The sequence below is a fragment of the Ovis aries genome, chromosome 18 (assembly GCF_016772045.2).
Source record: "Ovis aries strain OAR_USU_Benz2616 breed Rambouillet chromosome 18, ARS-UI_Ramb_v3.0, whole genome shotgun sequence".
NCBI classification, from domain to species: Eukaryota; Metazoa; Chordata; class Mammalia; order Artiodactyla; family Bovidae; genus Ovis; species Ovis aries.
In genome coordinates this window covers 15,919,863-15,939,922 of record NC_056071.1, presented here as the reverse complement: position 1 = coordinate 15,939,922, position 20,060 = coordinate 15,919,863, and the positions used below count along the sequence as shown (strand labels likewise).

At 50.4% G+C, this 20,060-nt stretch overlaps 1 protein-coding gene across 13 annotated transcripts in view; it reads right to left on the bottom strand.

Annotated features, from left to right (window-relative positions):
• Positions 1-458: 458 nt before the first annotated feature.
• Positions 459-20,060, bottom strand: part of AKAP13 (A-kinase anchoring protein 13) — a 320,810-nt gene continuing 301,208 nt past the window's right edge. For 12 of the 13 annotated variants that reach the window (XM_060402005.1, XM_027975368.2, XM_060402001.1 and 9 more), the window contains 8 exons: positions 17,697-17,891; positions 13,131-13,292; positions 12,384-12,454; positions 11,886-11,930; positions 9,308-9,358; positions 7,862-8,284; positions 5,985-6,324; positions 459-4,891 (listed from right to left, as the gene is read on the bottom strand). In XM_060402005.1, coding sequence (XP_060257988.1) covers positions 4,842-4,891; positions 5,985-6,324; positions 7,862-8,284; positions 9,308-9,358; positions 11,886-11,930; positions 12,384-12,454; positions 13,131-13,292; positions 17,697-17,891 — 1,337 coding nt within the window. In that variant the 3' untranslated portion in view covers positions 459-4,841. The remainder of the gene's footprint in view (positions 4,892-5,984; positions 6,325-7,861; positions 8,285-9,307; positions 9,359-11,885; positions 11,931-12,383; positions 12,455-13,130; positions 13,293-17,696; positions 17,892-20,060) is intronic. The other variant, XM_042235066.2, reaches the window with a different exon arrangement.

Sequence of the window (20,060 nt, the reverse complement as noted above, 5' to 3'; positions counted from 1 at the left end):
GATCAGACCCAGTAAATGCCTTCAGAGCTGCATGCAAACGAGTCTTCTCCCTGAATTCGTTTTTTTGGCAATTGCCCTGTTTGGGGGTGGGACGGGCTGGAAAAAAGTCAGTAGAGAGAAGTAAACTGACATTCATCTTTTTCACACAGTAGGATCTATGTAAAGGATTACATAGTAGGATCTGTAACAAGGACGTTTTTCACTGCACTTATCTGACGGGAAATGGTTCTGACTCTTGGCGCCTTCAGGCTAGGGTCTGGCTCCAGGGGGACTTGAGTTCCCCAGGAACCACTTTGTGCTCCGGGGTGGTCCTTCCTGAAGGTACAGAAATAAGGCTTCACTGGGTCGAAGGCTCTCTCACAGCTGGGGAAGGGGGCAGGCCCTTTGCTGGGAACCAGAGTACCCTGGGACTCACTCCAGGAGGCCCACCTGGACAGGAATAAATCAGAGTCACCATCGAGACTTAAAGGACATTTATTATTATTATTTTTTTTTTGGAAGGTGGAAGGGGGCTTTACAAGGGTCTGAAGCCGATAACTAGAAAGGAAGATAAATAAAATACAAAGCCAGTATGTTGTGGCAAAATTCCAGGAAACACACTGAAAAAAAATCTTTACAGTTTAAAACTGCTTTTACTTTATACATAATTACAAATTAATATACAGCATCTGGGTTTTAACCCCTTTTTATTTAATAGGATTCAGCACAGAAATGTCCATTCAGCATCTGAAAATGACGAAATGACAGCAGAGGTATCAGGTGTCTGGGAACCGGCCTCCTGCATGTCCTGGGGTGTCCTGCGCGTCAGGTGGGGTGACACGCCCGGAACCTCAGACGGAATGGAGACCGCGGTGGCCCGTCGGAGCCCTGGAGCCCGGGGCGGTCCGGGCGGGGTGAGCAGAGGCCGGCGCGGCCCAGGCAGGAGACACGTCAGCCAGCTGGGTCTGCCCGTCTTTAAACCTTCGCAAGATGGAGAAGGAACTCAAGGCCGGCTAAGCTTCTGACAAATTCGACTGGTACACGGAAAGAAGCCTTTGTTGTTTTTGTTTTTTCCCTCTTATGGCAGCACTGAAAGACTTCTCGTCTTAAAACCTGGCCAGCAGGCAGATTTCAAAGCGCAGGTTAGCTAGGAATGTTACGCTACACTGAAAGAAAGAAAATGAAGCCAACCAAAACGAGCCGCTGGCCTTCTTTCCTGTCTCTGAGGGTCGATCGGAGCAGCAGCGCCGGGTGGGGCTGTGACCCGGGGCCGCCGGTGAGCGTGTCCCAGGGCTCCGCTGCGGGATGGTGGGCACCATGCCTCAGCCACCGCCACTGCGACACGGAGGGTTCTCTCTGGGCGTCTGCAGTCCAAGCATGTCCAGAGCCCTTGGCAGTGGCCGGGGTCCCCTCCGAACCACCCTCTTCTGGCTGCTGAAGCCCACTTTCAGTCCGTTTCTCCCAACTTCCTCCCCGGCCCAGCCCCTGGACATGGCCATCCATGGGGCACACCGGGCCCTCCGTCAGTGCTGCGTCAACAACCGCAGCTCCAAGCTGACACCAGATCCTCGGCAGCAAGAACCGGCTATGGAAAAAGAACTTCGGGGTCCGAGGGATGAATTACAGAGTACTGCTGTGAACCACACCTTCCGGGCTGGAGGTCTGGCCACCTTTTAGTTAAGGTGGGGCCTATTTATAAACCAGACACACTAACACCCACCCTCCAAACAAAGGGACAACAAGTCCCAAGGGTCTTACAGTGCGTGCTCCCTACTGCGGCAACTAGGGGCTCGGGAAGACAAGTAACAGGAGAATGTCTGCCAAAAACAACTTTTAGTGGTATTACCCTGAGACATGAGAGGATAAAAGGTAAGGTTCGTACCTTTCCAAATAAAAACCAAAACCTCGTTAAGGAGTTCCTCCCCACAGACTGCTCTCATGGCGGTAGAGGGGGGAATGTTGGCAAAGGCTGAATGACGGCAACTGGGCTGTTGTTAACCCTTTCCATTTTCAAAGCAAACAGTCAATAGCTGATTGTCATGGAAGTGAAGCCAACCGTGGGGAGCGTTTAAAGTGCACACGTCGCCCGACTAGGACAGCGACCACTGAGATGACGGGAGTCCTGAGAGAAGGCGCAGCCTCCTTCCAGGTGACTCACTCAATTCTGGGACCCTGGGTGGTGTCTCCATCTGCCCCCCCAAATCTGAATGCAAGGGAGGTCAGGCCCGATTCCCTAAGCTGAGAAGCTTGCCTTCCCAGCTTGCGGACGCTGCGGAGAGCCGAGTCTGAGTCGCCCTGAGAGGCGGCCCCTTCTCACAGGAAAGAAACCTCAGCGACCAGGTGAGGCCTCCAGGTAGGAGGCGGCCTCGAGGTCAGAAGCAAAAGCAGGAGCAGCAACAATCCCAGGTGGCTCCCCAAACCCACACCAGACGGGGAGAGGGGACCAAGGCACGGAGAAGCACGGGTCTGGGCCAGCAGGAGACACCCTTGGATTCAGATTCGAAACTCGTCCAACCACAACCTGACCAGGCGGGGGGCAGGCGGAGGGCTAATCGTTTCAGAAAACTGCCACCAAACAGCCGAGGCAACTGCAACTTCACAACCAGGTGGGAACAAAGGACACTTTGAAACTGAAATACAGCTGTGTGGCGATGGACAGAAGCTGTCCGGGCACCTCTGGTGGAGAGCCTGTGTGAGGGCATGGATGCCAGGAGGAGGACGTGGGCCCGCCGAACCAGTGACCAGGATGGAGCGCTGAGCTCCCTGGGGGTCTAAGCAAGGCCACGGCAGGCCAGCCATCCTCGGAGCTGTAGGGACTGGCGGCGGAGGCAACCTAACCTTCTGATGTTCAGGGTCTTTGGTCGGGGGGTTGGGGCGGGGCATATCGAGGTTCAGCAGAAAATCAGCTGGTTCTCAAAGCCTTTCTGAAGGGTAAGAAATCGCCGTGATAAAACGAGGCACATGAAGCCCATGGGTGGCGAGTTTTTTTAACTCTCAAGAAAGGAAGAAGACTTCTCTCGGTCAAAGAATGAGGTTGGAGTGGGAGGAGGGAAGGAAAGGGACTTCGCCCCCTACCCTTAATTTTCCTTTGGGCCTTCAAGGCACTTTGATAGACCTGGAGGAGTGAGGATGCAGCGTGGGCTGCTTGACGGGACACAGTCAAAACCGTTGGGCTGGTGTGTTCACCCTTAACACACACACGCACACACACGGACACACACACACGCACTCGGCACACAAATAAATAAATCTAGAGCTAAAACTTTTAAACCAGACCTCTTTCAAATAAACTGAAAGATAGATATCTCCATCTGCAAGGCCAGCTTGCAATTCATCAACAAGCACCAAGGTACAGATCTGTTTGTTTTTAAAAAGGTTATGTTCAAAGACCCATGCTCCTGAGGGGCGAAAGGCAGGAATCAAAGGCCACATGGAAAGCACAGAAATTTTCCAGGGTCTTCCCCACCGCAATAAGGGGGTAGCAAGCGTGGCAGGTGCGGGGGCCTCACAGGGAAATGCCCTGCACCTGCCGGCTGGCGACGAGCCTGCAGGAATACAGATGAAAACACAGAAAAAGAGAGAGAGGAGGAAAAAGAACAAGCAGACGGCACTTGTGCCATCCTCAAGGGACAGAGTACAGCAACCATCAGAACTTTAGACTGCAAAACTTGGAGAAATCAAAACTGTGCCAGGCCTCCTGACAGGAGACCCTCCCAGGCCGTGCTCTCTGGGCCAGCTCTTCTCCCAGGCCGTGCCCTCTGGGCCAGCTCTTCTCCTGGTCTGAATTGGAAGGAACCACTTCATGCGCCCAACGCACCTACCTGCACCTGCTTTTCGGCCAGCTGTCTAGGATAGGGCGGCCACCCCACCCTGGAGGGAGAGGCGGGCAGCCCCAGGGCGGGCGGAGGAGCACCGGGGGGCCACCCTCTCCCCTGGCGGGGGCGCAGGCAAGAGCGGCTTCCCTGGGGAGCCACTGCGAGATCCCAGGGGGATGGCCTGGGGGTCGTGGTCACGTGCGAATGGCCAGGAAGACCAGAAAGTGTCACTCTGCAGGGGTGACGGGGAGGCGGCCTCTCTACTTCTTCTGCGCTCAGAATCCGTGGGCAAACATCTTGGAAAGCCAATACAGGATTTCTTTTAGATCTGATGACATTACTTTTTTGTTCCCCCTAAAGTGACCAAAACACCAAAATCAAGGTGTTTCAGGGTCATTTGCTTTTTAAAGACAGCGAGCCTTCTTTCACTGGTTTTCACAACTGTTTGCCGTCCCTTCTGAATGAGAAATACACGCAGAAGTAGGGGGTGAAGTGTGCATGAGTGGGTTTGCCGGGAGACAGCCTGGGGGGACCAGCGGCTGAGACTCGGAGTGCACCCACCAAGTGGTGGCGGGCAGCGCCCTTGTGTGGAGCTGAGCTGAGCCCTCCAGGCGTCTGGTGTAGAGCACGCACAGTCCCGTCGTATTCCACGTGTCTATACAGATGGGTACCATACGCGTTCAGACGAAGAGCAAACTACCTGCTGTTTGATTTTTGGTTCTGCTCTCCCAAATCAAAAGGCAGCCAGAGCTTCAGACCACATTCGGAAACACCCTCTCGGCCTCGAGGCATTCCTGACATGTCCACAACCATCGCCTGGACTTCCGGGGCCACTATCCTTGTTGTGATGTGACCTCAGCAGGGTCGGCCAGTGGTTGGGTGGCAATCCTGGGCCTCCTTCCCCACCCTGACCCCCAGGACCGTCTGTCCCTTGGGCCCAGGCCCTGGGGCAGCGAGGAGGGCCGCCGGGTGTGGGCATCGGTGGGGGGGAGTGCACACAGGATGGTGGGGGAGGACAGTCACCGGGCAGGACAGCAGCGGGACCGGTCAGCAGAAAATCTCTTCCCCCTCCGCAGGCGCCTCTGATGCAGGGCCGTCTGGAAAAAGGAAGCCAAGAGGGAGAGAGAAATTCAGACAAAAATGCTCTTTTCATTGGTAAATTCTGTCCTGTCTTCCCTAAACACAAGTCCCCCGGGATGCAAACAGACGCTGGGCAGGTGGATGATGACTGCTGCTGCGGCGCCCCCTCCACTGATATAGTCAATGAGGTCCTCAATGATGTCCTCTGCCTATAGATCCTTGAACTCGACAGAAGACAAGCCTGGAAACAGGGATTTCTCTACATTCTCCTGCACAGAAGGGAGAGGCCAACCCTGATGAGAAGGACTCAACCTCATGTCGTGCGAGCTGATCGCACGCCCTGCGCCGGCGGGCACGTCAGCTAATCCCGAGCTGCAGGGTTCCTGGGTGTCTGGGGTCAAAAACACCTGCCTCATATCTCCTGCAGGATTAAAGCTGCCCTTGGAAAATGCTCACCAAGCACCTATTAGTATATTATTTTTCTTTTTCCTCCTGGGTCTTTTGGAAGACAGCGTCAGTTTTATTGCTTTTTGAAATGCTATATAAACCCTTAAACTTTACAACAGCACATAAGCAATTTGCATCTTTTATGTTTAAATATATTTATGTGGTAAGGGAAAGTACTTGCATATGAATATATAGAATCTTTAAAAAAAATCATCCTCCTTTACAGTAGAAATTTCTTTATACAAGTATCTCAACTTGTGTCTTTAAATAAAAAAGTTAGTGACTGGTAAAGAATCTTCTGAGATTTCAACAAATTCAGCTTTCCATTGAAGTAGCTTATTACTGGACCAGGCCGAAAGGCAGGGAGGCCTGTAACTGATTCAGAGTCTCCGCTCCTCATCTGGACAGTAAGCGTGAGAAAGGAGCCCGTGCTCCACACTCTGCCCACGCACCGCACAGAGTGGGTCCCTAAAGGCTCCCTGAATTTCGGTTCTCAGCGTCAAGTCCCAACAGCCCTCTATGGGCAGAGCAAGTGGGTCTGGTGAGACGTATGGGGGTCAGCCTCTATGCGCCCGAAAGGCAGGCGCCCCTTTCTGACCCCTCCTGTGCTGCCAGAGCCCCCCGGGGCGGCGCAGCCAGAGGGAGACCTGGTGTGCGACTTACCCCCGGGCTGTGAGCGGCTTCCTTTGCCCTTCTTCTTCTTCTCCTTCTTTTCCTTTGGCTTAGCTAACCCGAACAGGCGGGTGGACGTGGACGTGGACGTGGACACGGGGGTCTGGCTCTGAGCCTCTGGTACTTTGTTTGTCTGGCTGGCGGAACCCAGCATGTGAAAAGGCCCCTTTTCTTTGTGTGTCCGAGAGATGCTGTTCCTTTTGGGGGACACTGAGAGCTCTGAGTCCAACGACCCTGATTTGGCTATTGAAGGTGCAGGTGGCGAAGGGGTCTCCTCGGGGTTTGGAGAGAAGGATGGGATCCGCAGCAGCTTGGTGTTTTGATATGAAACCTGTGCATGGTTGAGAGAAGGGATGTGACTTGGGGGACCAGCAGCATCCTCAGTAACTGCTCAGTGGGCAATGCACAAGGGCACTGGGGATGCTGGCGTGTCAGACCCGTGCACACTCACTGCCTTGGACTCTGGAGAGCTTGAAATCAATACCCTGAACTTCTCAGTTTCATTTCCCGCCCCCACTCCCTGTGGTATCTACGAAAGTGCTAAATGACCATCTTTGATACCTTGACTACATCTATTACTAGCACTGCAAAGAATGAGTAGCACCTTGGATGAGGCAGCTCGCAATTCCTATCCCCTGGAGAGGCAGGAAGAGCTGCTTACCCCATGACTGATTTAAATGAGGGAATGGATAATTATTTCAGTGTTATGAGATTAGAGAGGTCTGTTCAGGTTAGAGGGCAGGTAGAGATGTGCTTACACCAAGATCTTGGTCAAAGGTCAAACCGAAGATTAAAAGAGATAGACTCTGAGTTCTCTGGGTAGCCTTCCCTGGGGAACCCATTCTTAGGCCACACGAAGCACACCCAGCTCCTGTGCTCCCTGCACACCTGGAAACCTTTTGCACGAAGCCTAATTGCCCGCCTCTGGAAGACGGCAATGTCCTTTTCCTTCACTGTTCAAGGTCAATCGATCAAATGAATGGCAACGTGGGTATCAGGATACCCAGGAGGCTCTGGCTTCCCTGTTCTAGAATAGCCAGGGACTATCACTGAAGCGAACTTGGGGGTCAGTGTGCTCCCCACATATGGAAGGCCTTCCTTAATCAGCAGTGGCTGCAGGAAAAGGCTTCATCCACAGTGGCGAGACATATCGGGAATGAAGCAGAGCCCAGATGTCTGAGTGTCCCCGAGCAAGAATGTCCTCTTTCCCCTCTGTGGCTGGGATGGGCCCGGCCCTGTAGCTGAGGCCCACTGACCCCGCCACGTGCGTTCTCTCACTAACCCGGGCATCAGAGCCCTTACTGCTCTGTGAGCTCAGGCACCGTGTGTCTGGTACCTACAGTGAGTTGTCTCTGTTTCGCTAAGAGGTCCTTTAGGTTCTGATTTCTCACGTGGCACAGAGCAGAGGGGTTGCTCCCCAAATCCTGGATGGCTGACCGCCACCCTCACAGACACTGAGGCTACCCCAGCCTAAACGGGCCAGGCTCAGGGCAAGGGCCTCCCAGGTACCCCTCCTTCAGTGGCCTGGCCAAACTACAACCTTTCATGCACTTCTCGACCCCTTACAGACAAAAAGGAGAAAACAGACTCACTTCCTCACCTGCCCCTCTGCTGATGCATAAACAGATTGAATAAAATCAGCCTTTATATACTATATATTCTATCTGCCTACTTTCCCCCGTGCGGGGCACACAGAGGGTAATTTTTTAAATTGCAGGATAACTGCTTTACCATGCAGTTAGTTTCTGCCGTACAACAATGCGAATCAGCCATATGTATACACACATCCACGCCCTGTCGGGCCTCCCTCTGTGGCCCCGCATCCCGCCCTCGAGGTCATCAGGACTCCGAGGGTCCTCGCCGGGTACCTGGCTGAGCCGCTCCGAGTCCCGCCGGAGCTGCTCCTGCTCGCGCTCGAGCAGCCGCTGGGCGGCGCGCAGGCGCTCCAGGTCCCCCTGGTAGGCATCCTTCCGCTGCTGCAGCTCGTCGCGCTCGCGCTCCAGGTCCTGGCGGCCGCGCCGCAGCTCTTCCTCGCGCTGCGCCAGGCGTGCCTCGCGCTCCTGCAGCGCTCTCTCGCGGGCCTCCCACGCGCGCTCGTGCCGCCGCTTCTCCTCCTGGTGCTGCGCCTGCTGCCGCTGCAGGTTGGCCAGGTCCTGGCGTTGCTTCTCCAGGCTGCGCTGCTTCTCCTGCTCGATGAGCGAGCTGGGCCTCGACGCCGTCCGCGTGAGCGCCCGCTCGCTGAGCAGCAGCTTCTGGTCCTCAATGTAGCTGTCCTGCTGCAGCACCACACCCTGCGGGGAGACGCATGAAGGGGCGATGCACACGACGGGGTGATGAGCACAAGGGGGGCAATGCCCACGAGGGGGTACGATGCCCACACGAGGGGCTGTGTGCCTAGCCCGCCTGGAGCATGGCTGGCACCCACACCCAGACTCCAGCCCTCCCCTGCTTTCTAAGCTGCTCTAGGATAAGTGCTCTAGGATAACCCTGGGCGGCAACCAAGGGGTAAGGTCAATGGTGCCAAGACTTCGATTTTGCAGTCAGAGGTCTTGTCTGGGGTGGAGTGTGCCTTTACAGGTGGGAGGAGGTATGAAGTGGATTGGTTAGATCTTTAAGAAAGGAAGTGACCCGAATTTGAGGATACTGTGTGTGAATGTGTGCTCAGCAGCGTCCCACTCCTTGCAACTCCATGGATTGGACCTTGCCAGGCTCTTCTGTCCATGGGATTCTCCAGGCAAGAATACTGAGTGGGCTGCCATGCCCTTCTCCAGGGGATCTTCCCGACTCAGGGATTGACCCTGCTCTCTTGTGTCTCCTGCACTGACAGGCGGGTTCTTTACCACTGGTGCAAAAAGTCGGACACCTACAAAGGCCGTCCAGACTGGAAGCATCTCCTCTGTGAAGGCCTGCACCCCCTGCGCTCTGGGGCATGGCTGTTAACTGTGCTCCAGGTACCTGCCATCCACCATCTGCTCAGCAACTCTAGTCTCAGAAGATCAGTGAGACTCTGTAGTGTAGTGTAAGTTGCACAGTCATTTCCAACTCTTTGTGACCCCATGGACTAAGCCCACCAGCCTCCTTTCTCCATGGAGTTCTCCAGGCAAGAATACTGGAGTGGGTTGCCAGTGCCTCCGCCAGGGGATCTTAACCACTGCCTTTTGGAAGCTTTCTCATCATGAGAGCTAGTCTCTCTTGTCTGAGGGCTGTATTTACCCATAAGAAATGTATAAACCTCAAAGATCCAGGCCAGCCACACCCTTGCTGGTCTCCCTCTCAACTAGGAAGTGAAGGGACAAAGGAGAAAAGGCACGTACCTGCAGAGCACTGAGGAGCTCGTGGAGATGGACGACGCTCTGGATGACCTGCTGCAAAAGGAATCAGCAAGCCGTCACCTCAGACCCCAGCACGCTGTGCGCCACCCGACGGGAAGCCACCCTACCCCACAGCAAGGGGCCTGCGACTCAATCAAGCACTTTCAAACTGGAAGTGCCACACAGAGTAAGCCAGTGCCCAAGTAGCCAAGAGAAACAAGATAAGATCAGACAAGCGCAACCGTGTGGGGGAGGAGTTACGTACAGTGAAAAGTATCATAAAGCTCCAATTATTTAAAATGACTGGTACAAAAATGGCATACATCCCAATTTAACCCAGCAGAAAGCTCAGAAGCAAACCACAGCATTTAGTGTAGGAGATAAGAAGCATTTCTAGTCAATGGAGAAGGAAAGAATATCAGTCAATTATTTTGAGGAAACTGGGTAAATCTTTGGAAGAACTTAAGTTGGGATCCAGCCTCACAGAAAAAAAAATTCAGTGAGCTATAAGAAAATATGAGAATGTTTTTCATTTTGAAACGGGGAAGGCTTTTCAAAGACAGCAACAAGAAAGAACACACACACACACACACACACACACACACACACGAAATTTCAACTTTTACTATATAAAAATATAAAATAAAAATCTGGCAAAGAAGACAGTGAACAGAATGAGGCAAAAACAAACAAACAAAATCTTTGATTTAAAAAAGGCTCTCAGATTAATAAGCAAAAGAAAAAACATTCTAGTAGAAAAACAGGCAAGGAACATAAACCTGCGATTCACAAAAGAAATACAAATGGTCGAAGATGTAACATTGAAAATGAGTCAACCTTATTTCAAGTCAGAACAATGCAAAAATTAAGAAGTAACTACTTGAAATTATCAAGCCAACAAAACGTCAATTAAAAAAGAATTCCCAGTGTTGGTGAAAGCATGATGAGAATGGATGAATCCTCTTGTACTGACACGGTTGGATGCAGTATAACCTTTTTAGGGAGAGGATGGCATGCTGAGGAAATAATATAGCCTTGCCAAAAAAAAAGGTATGAGGATGCTCTTGGCTGCATCATTTACAAAGCAAAAAAGCAGAGAAAGAATTGACCGTTGGAAAGATTAAATTATGGCAACTAGCATAATAATATACAGCTGTTAAATAGCATGTTTTGTACAAACGTCTCAGGAAAATGCTTCTCAAGTGTTAAGAGAAAAAAAATCAGGATATGAAGTTCCAGGGAGTATTGAAACAAACTGTGCCAAACTATTTTTATGCAATTCACACTCACAGAAACTTAGACACATAAATACATGTCCTGTGGAAGAAAAGGCTGAAAATAGAGCACCACACATTTAATAATAGTAGCTATTTCTCAGGGGTAGGCTATTTACTTATTGTTTTCCTGTTTTACATTATTGGATGGTTTTCCAGTCTTCTACCATGAACCATGTATTCCTTTTATCTTATTCGAAAACACAAAAACTTAATTATCAGGCTTAGCTCTTCGGAGAATACTTTTTGCCCCTCATTTAACTTTATTCTTAATTAACAGAGAGAAGGAGAAGTCCCAGCCGGCCAGCTGACTCTGGCTGAGCACCTGCAGTGTGCAGTCCGTGCTGGAATGCCTGGAAACCACTCATCTCCTGTGATCTCTTACCCAACTCTTCTTACTCAATGTGGGGTGGGGTGGGGGGAGTTGGTAAGTGGAAAAAACAACTAAAGGGCTGCTTTTTAAGCAGCACAGGAGTGGGGCAGTCTGTGTGAAAGCAGGTTTACTTCATTCACTGAAGGGGCTTCCTTCAGGGTGCCACAGTGTGCACACTAAGAGGCCAACACAGAAGACAAACAGCCGTCTGTGTTTAGGGGAAAAAGGAACGATTCCCTGCATCTGAAATTCTGAAACGAAGCCCCTCAGGGATTTTACGGTGTTCTATGAAAAGCAGAGAGAAGCGCAGAGCACAGCCTGCGAGGTACACCCTTGCCCCTCCCTGTCCCGGGTCCAGCTCCAGCCTGCTGACAATGTCACATGTGCAGAGTCAACTAAGCTTGGAGCCTTCAGGAGGATTTCCTCAGAGGAACCCAAGGAGATGGGGAGATGGTGAAAGACCTGGCTTACCCTGCAGGGTCGGTGGAAGGCAGGGAACCTGGTCTCTGCCAGGGGACGCCTGGGCTACTTTTTAAAGTGACATATGGAGTCAGAAGCAGTGCTCAGAGAAGAAAACTCAACTGGAGTCACTGGGCAGAATCACTCACAAGTTCCTCTGCCACGCTTCACACTGCAGCTTTGGTGCCAGGTTAAAGTTACAGCCAGGCTGGCGACAAATTCTGCTCAGCGTGAGTGGATGGAGAAGCCACGGTGGGAGCTTCGCGGCCCACGTTCAGAGAAAGCAACGGGCTTCTCAAGGACAGAGGAGCAGAGGCTGGCTTAGGAGGCAGCGATTTTCTGGCAAAAAACTGACAGGACGATGCCCTGGGGCCGACGACAGCAGTTTGCTCACCCCAGCAAAGCAGAAACGAACAGGCTCAACCCAGCAACTACAACAAAGTCCTACTCTTTGAAGAGCTCAGAGTGTCCTTACCTCACTGTTTCTCTTATGCATAAATACCAGGTTAGCATTTCCACCCTATAAAACAATAAAAAAAGTGCACGTAAAGAAAATGAAGATTGAGGCAAAAATTATAGTCATTGTGTGTCTAACTTATGCTGTGACGTCCCATGTTCGTTCTTTCTACATTAGGGCAGTGAAGAGGGGACGCTGAACTGTTGCGGAAGCCTTGCGATGAGTTCAGGTGGGGGCGGTGTGTGTTTAAACAGGGCTCTCAGTGGAACCGGTCCGCCGGCAGAGCTGTGTGCCGGAACGCGATGTCCAGAACCAGAGAGGCCTGACGGCCAAGAACACGGGGCCCAGAATGGTGCTGTTTGCTTTGAAACATGCTTTCCTCTCAAGATGAAGCAGGAAATTAAAAGGGCAAACTGGGCGTCCAAACACAATCACGGTGGACTAAATTCAAGATGCCGCGCTTAGAGGAAGGGCCCGGGAGGACGCAGGGAAGGAGGGTCTCCTAGGAAGAAATACCTTTTTCAGACCGCTGTCCGACTCGGTCCTCCTGAGGTCCTGGCCATCATCTCCCTCCTCCTTCTCACCTCCTACACAAACAAATTAGTATTGTTTCAAGTCGCAAAACAGATTAGTCAAGAAAATACTATATGCACAGCTTCGGTGCAAAATACTCCCGAACCCCAGTGATGCTGGCAGAAGGGAAGCCGCATGATTGTTAAACAGGTTTACTGACACAGAAGAACTAGGAGCAGAAAGGAAAAAACCAGTCTTATTGCCTCTTTGGCTATAGCTTAGCTGAGATCCCAGGAAAATCTTTTATTACTCAAAATGAACTCGACGCAGATGGAGGTCCCTGAGTTCCAGCAGCTGGATACTTAGGAACTCACTAAAACCTTTCCTGTCTGAGCGGGACAGAGGCGATGGAGCCACTGAGTACAGAGGGTTTCTCGCTGTGATGAAGGACTGCCCAGAAGAGCACATGAGCTCAACACCGCTGACCGAGGGGCCTCCCTGCCGAGAATCCACCTGCCCGTGCAGCAGACTTGGGTTCCATCCCTGATCCAGGAAGATCCCACATGCTGCGAGGCAGCTGAGCCCGTGCACCTGAGAGCCGGAGCTCCGCAGAAACCAGTGAGAAACCCACACACCAAAACCAGACAGGAGCCCCATGCAGCAACAAAGACCTAGCACCGCCAAAAATAAATAAATACAATCATATTAAAACACCACCACCACCACCACCACCACCGCCACCCCACTGACCTTTTGAAGCATTCATCTGATGGCTGTCAAACCCTCCAAAGGTCTCCGCTCTCCGGGGCAGGGACACAGGGCCGACCACGCCCTCCTGCTCTGCAGGGCTACTGACGACCTGCCCAAGCGAGCCTCTTAGGCTGCCGCTCACCAGACCCTGCAGGATCTCCACTGGAAGAGAGTAAACACACAACACTGACATCTCTTCTTACAATGTGAAGAAGAAAATCTCCTGATTAACACACTATATGCATAGGGAAGATGATCAGAAAATCTCAGAGCTGACTACGAGACTTCCTTTGTTTGGAGAAAGCTCTCAGCTAAGGACAGGTGTTGTAGTTGGATTCTGTTGGAAATGCAGAGATTAAACCTCCAGCCTTATTCACGTGAGATCCAGGAAATGTAAAAAGGTACAGGGAAGGTTGGAGAAGGAAATGGCAACCCACTTCAGTATCCTCGCCTGAAAAACCCCATAGACAGAGGAGCCTGGCAGGCTATAGTCCAAAAGGTCACGAACAGTCGGACATGACTGAGTGAGCACGATACAGGGAAGGCAGAGTAATTTACTGGAAGGAGCATGGCTCCTGCAGTCAGACCAGAAGCAGCCAAAAAGAAATCTCCAGGAAGTGAGGTGTGCCAATCTGAGAACAGCAGTGGAAAGTGGCAGGCTTTCTGCCCCTCCTGTAGTGACGTCAGGGGGACAGGAAGTCTGAGCATCTGAATTATCAAACCCGACCAGCCACGGTTCTTTTCTAGAGCAGCAGTGTTCCACAGAAAGGACAAAGAGCTGAACGTGGAACAGAAAATGAGCACGAGAGATGCAGCAGAGATGAAGGAAAAAGAAGGTCCATGTGGAAAGAGGAGGAGAAAAGAGGCCAGGAATCTAAGGAAAGTCACTGTCATCTTCTGAAAACACTGCAGGAAAACAACAGAAGAGGCCAGTGAAGTGAAGAAACCGATCTGAGCCTAAAAGTTTCAGTTCAGTTCAGTCGCTCAGTTCTGTCTGACTCTTTGCGACCCCATGAACCACAGTACGCCAGGCCTCCCTGTCCATCACCAACTCCCGGAGTTTGCCCAAACTCAAGTCCATCGAGTCTCATCCTGTTGTCCCCTTCTCCTCCTGCCTTCAATCTTTCCCAGCAGCAGGGTCTTTTCTTCACATCAGGTGGCCAAAGCATTGGAGTTTCAGCTTCAGCATTAGTCCTTCCAATGAATATTCAGGACTAATTTCCTTTAGGACTGACTGGTCTGATCTCCTTGCAGTCCAAGGGACTCTCAAGAGTCTTCTCCAAAACCACAGTTGAAAAGCATCAATTCTTTGGTGCTCAGTTTTATGGTCCAGCTCTCACATCCATACATGACCACTGGAAAAACCACAGTTTTGACTAGACAGACTTTTGTTGGCAAACTAATGTCTCTGCTTTTTAATAAGCTGTCTAGGTTTGTCATAGCTTTTCTTCCAAGGAGCAAGCGTCATTTCATTTCATGGCTGCAGTCACCATATACGGTGATTTTGGAGCCCCCAAAATAAAGTTTGTCACTGTTTCCACTGTTCCCCATCTGTTTGCCATGAAGGGATGGGACTGGATGCCATGATCTTAGTTTCCTGAATGCTGAGTTTTAAGCCAGCTCTTTCACTCCTCTTTCACTTTCATCAAGAGGCTCTTTAGTTCTTCTTCACTTTCTGCCATAACGGTGGTGTCATCTGCATACCTGAGGTTATTGATATTTCTCCCGGCAATCTTGATTCCAGCTTGTTCTTCCTCCAGCCCAGTGTTTCTCATGATGTACTCTGCATAGAAGTTAAATAAGCAGGGTGACAATATACAGCCTTGACGTACTCCTTTCCCAATCTGGAACCAGTCTGTTGTTCTATGTCCGGTTCTAACTGTTGTTTCTTGACCTGCATACAGATTTCTCCGGAGGCAGGTAAGGTGGTCTGGTATTCCCATCTCTTTAAGAATTTTCCACAGTCTGTTGTGATCCACACAGTCCAAGGCTTTGGTGTGGTCAGTAAAGCAGAAGTATATGTTTTTCTGGAACTCTCTTGCTTTTTCTATGATCCAACAGATGTTGGCAGTTTGATCTCTGTTTCCTCTGCCTTTTCTAAAACCAGCTTGAACATCTGGAAGTTTATGGTTCACATACTGTTGAAGCCTGACTTGGAGAATTTTGAGCATGACTTTGCTAGTGTGTGAGATGAGTGCAGTTGAACGGTAGTTTGAACATCCTTTGGCATTGCTTTTCTTTGGGATTGGAATTGTTACACGAAAATGAGCGACAGAAAAGTATCAAAGTCAAATCCCACGCAAAGTTAAGAAAAGAGAGAGAGAAAGAAAAAGGGGTGCAGCTGCCCTACACATAATAAAAGCACATCAGAAGGCCGCATCTATAGAGTGAGTAATAGGGTAAAAAAAACGCAAGATGCGGAAGACCCCAGTCAGAAGGAAGAGACACAGAAGGGAGGCGGCAAAACTCAAATAATTGGAAACAAAAGGGAAAAAAATACCCCTTTCTGAAAACTAAACTAGACTCTGAGAGAAAGTAAACCCACCAGAAAATGACTTAAGAAAACAGAAGGTGAAAGGATATGTTTACATGTTAAAAAGATGAAGATATAAAAAAAGCACTCTGGGAAAGCAAGAATTGCTGCAGACAGGCAAAGGTGATCCAATAATATGGAGAGTGGGAGTTCTTGAGGAAGAAAATCAAAGCCAGCGCACAGGAAAGACACTAAGAGCTATAAGAACACATCTCTGAAATCTGAAAAGTTTGCGACTATAAATTAAAACAGAATGCTGTAAACCTGAGGACATCATTCCAGAATCACCATCACTAAGGCATATTCTAGTAAAACGACTTGGATTTAGGGAAAAATAATCCTTTGGGCATCAAGGCAAAGAGCATGTGACTTACATATATATGGGGGAAATCAAATTATGACTGGACTCTGGAATGTTTTATGTCAGAGAAAAATGAGTAACACATTTGAGAATTAGGGTACTTGAAGAAACTGGGAACCAAGGATTTTATATCCAGTAGAACAGACTTTTAAGAGTCCTATTTAGTGACAGCAGTATTAGTGCCTGTGTGTTAGGGCAAATATAGGATACTTCATAATGTACCCTTAAGAATGAGGATTCACAGTATGGAGGAAAAGAGATACAAGTATATTACAGAAGACATTAAGTAAAAACAGGGCTTCCCAGGTGGCTCAGTGATAAAGAATCCACCTGCCAATGTAGGAGACATATGTTCGATCCCTGGGTTGGGAAGATCCCATGAAGGAGGAAATAGCAGCCCACTCTAGTATTCTTGCCAGAATAATCCCATAGACCGGGGGGGGGGGGGGGGGCTACACTCCACGGGATCACAAAGAGTCAGACAGAACTGAGCATGGAAGTAAAAGCACTGTAGCTCACAAGGGGAACTAAGTATATATTGGTGTGATTCATTACCAGCCAAGAGGTCCACTGAAAAGGCCCAAACTACTAACAGTGAAAACCCCAGCAGTGACAACCACCCCCAGCACCTAGATAGTGGTCTTGAGACATCATTTCTCACGAGAAGAAACCACAGCTTCTCAGAGAAAGGCTAATGCCAGACATGTGCAGAAAACAAGATGAGCCCGGAACATTTTAACAAAGAGCAGAGAGGCTCTCAAAGACCACTGGGGTCATGTCAAAAGGGTTCAAAGGTAACACGAAAAGGTACACGTTGGCAGAGAGTGAGGCCCTTTTAAACTTTTTCAATAAGGATAAGAAGCGTAATGGCTCAAAGACCATCAGATATATTTAAATGAGTCTATAATAATCTTTTAAAAGTACTGGTCACTTTCAGAGAATGACCATAAGTCAGTTCACTATTTTGAAAGCTGGTAAATAATAGAGGAAACCTACATGTTACAAAAAATAATAAAAAAAGACAACTAGACAGCTTGTGTCTCCAGATGGAATACTATAGGAATACAGCTTGCCAAAGGCGTTTCACCTTTGAGCACCTGAGCCCCCAAACCCAGCTGAGCACCTTCTGAAGGAACCAGAAGGCTGAAGAACAGAACTGCTGCAGGGATAAAGTTCAAAAAAGAGAAACCTGCAGGCCAGAAAGCTCAAGGATAAACTGTGTGGAAAAGAGGGACAGTGCGGCGGGTGGAGGACTGTAAATGAAGAACCTTAAAAATGAGTATCAAAAACCACAGACACAACTAAATCACAGTGTCTATCAACATGCCGAAAACCACACGTACGATTTTACATGGCCACATGAAACCATAAAGAAACCTAAGTAATTACTCTAAAAGTCATAATACCTACGGCTTGTGGGAGGGAGGGAGAGAGCTGTGATGGGGACAGGAGATGCAGAAAGGCTTTTAGGGATCTGGCCACATTTTTATTTCTGGACCTGGGAAATAGTTAGAAGGATGCTCACCTGATAATAATTTACTAAAGCAAAACATATTTTGGGTTGTTTTCTGTATTTTGTGCTTCATTTTACAACAAAAAAAGTGCTCAATGGTAGATAATGGTAGCGTGCACACCACTATGGGGGGGGGGGGCGATGCTGAATGTAAATTACCTTCATTTATTGCACTTTTCATTAAAGGTCCTCCTTTGAGAGCCTCTTCTGTGTTGGAGCGGAAGAGGGTTCTACAGCTGTGGGTTGGGGAGCAGTCCTCTGGCAAGAGCGTGCTGCACTCAGTCATGTCCCGGAAAATCATCTCCTTCTCTTCCAGCAGGAGCAGGATCTGCTGGTCCTTTTGCTGAAGTTGCTCTGTGGGCATTTGGAGAAGGGATCTGGTCATCTGACAGGTCAGCGAGAGGTGGTGACTAAGACACGCGCGCCACCTCGTGGCAACGCCCGGGACAGCAAGGAACGCGGCTTCCCCTACGCCCCCTTCCTGTTTCATCCTGAGGGTGATCTTCATCTGTCCTGAGAATTTCCGAGGTAACAAGTGTGCGCTGTGCCCCACTCTCCCACCACCCTGCTTGTTCCTCAGCCCCTGCACTCCTCTCTGGCTCTGTCCGTCGCTGCATCTGCTCTCTCCAAGGGGGCTTTCACCCCTGCATCCAACCAAGTCTTCCATCTCCTCTTCTCCAGCGACATGTAAACCTGTTGCCCGCCCCAGGCCCTCAGACACTGCCAGGCTGGCTCTCTTCCTCCCACTCCTCTGGCATGTTACGGACCTGCGCGTGGTGCCCTTGCTCCCCCTGGACTGCCTTCCATAGCTTACACACTTCCTTTTCAGGGATCTCATCCACTCCCACGGCTTCAGTTACTTCTCAAGTGCTGATAACTCAACGTGTTAGTCGCCCAGTCGTGGCCGACTCTTTGCGACTCCACGGACTGTAGCCCGCCAGGCTCCTCTGTCCATGGGATTCTACTGGAGTGGGCGGCATTCCCTTCTCCAGAAGATCTTCCTGACTCAAACCTGAGTCTTCCACATTGCAGGCAGATTCTCTGTCTGATCCACCAGGGAAGCCCATTAACTCACACAAGACACCCAAGTTCGACTCACTTTTTGGGCACCAGACTGCTGAGTCTCATTGTCAAGTGGCACCTCCACTTAGACGCCTGGTTCTCTGCAGGTCAGAAGCCTCTGTTCTCTGCTTCTGCCCCCACCCCATCCACCTCCTCCCTGGAGCCCTGGCCTCTTCCTCGGTCAACAGCACCTTTACCCCCCGGTTACCCAGGCTGGATACCGGGGGGAGGTTTCTCTCCACACTCTGTCCCACCACCCCCAGTGGTTCCTCATCTCTCACTTGCCTCCACCCCGCCTCCAGCCCACTTCTCACCCAACTTATCTGGAGAGTCCCCCAGTTGGCGTGCCCACTCCTAGTGGGCTCTCTCAGCACCTGCAAGCAATTCTCCCAACTGGCATCAATATAGATTTAAAAAACTTGCTTACATTTTGCTAAAAAACTGTATCATTCCCTGCTTGAACTTCAACCTGAGGTGGCCCCCAGGCTTAGCCTCCCGCCACTCAGCCCTGACTCCCAGACACACTAGACCTTCACTCCTTTTTCGTTTTCCACCTAACTGTTCTTCACCTGGTGAATTGGTGTTTTTTTCCCCCCAGATGTGGGTCATGTGTCAGTTTCTTGTGAGACTGACTACAGGCAGGATTCCCGGGCCCCACACACTCTCTACGTGCCTGTGGTCCACAAGGCATCTATGTACGTCCCCCCCACGGCAGGGACTCCAGTTCAGGAATCACTGCATCCCAGCACCGAGCACTGTGGCTGGCCAGGTGCCTCAGTGAAGACAAGGCTATTCCCTTCACGCTCACGTACACGGCAGAAAACCAACACGATACTGTAAAGCAATCGTCCTTCAATTAAAAAGCAGGCGGGTCTCATCTCTGCCATCCTGCTCACAGGAAGCGATAACAAGACACTGGCTCCAGTCTCAATCTGTCCATCGTTTTTTTTCCATCTCACTGTTGACAGAGAATGAACTCCTCAGGAGCCTACATGTACTTGACTCCTGGCCTTACTTCTTTCCAGAGCACAATACATGCTTCTTTCAGAACCACCTAGTAGCACCAAAGGGGAAGACACACGAGCAGCTCAGCAGACAGCAGAACCCGGCTCTGCAGGGAGCGGGGTGTGAGGCCCTGGGCCGCTCTGCGGTCGTGGGCCCGGCTTTCTCACCTGCTTAGAGTACAGCCTTGCAGGGGTGGAGACAAGCTCGCACGAGACAGCAGCCTCGACAGACAGTGGTCAAACCCCACCCGGAAGCACACTTCGCCCTGAACCACCCAGGGCCACACTTGGAAAGCAGGGCACCGTGGTGGGGGTGACTGATAAATGGATTAACTGGGAAATTATTTCCCTTAAGCACTTTTCTCTCCTTCCTGTTTTAATCTTAGATGTGCCTGTGAATTCCAGCAACTTCTTCCGTTACAAAGTACCGAGACTCACCAGGGCCCACGGACGCTAA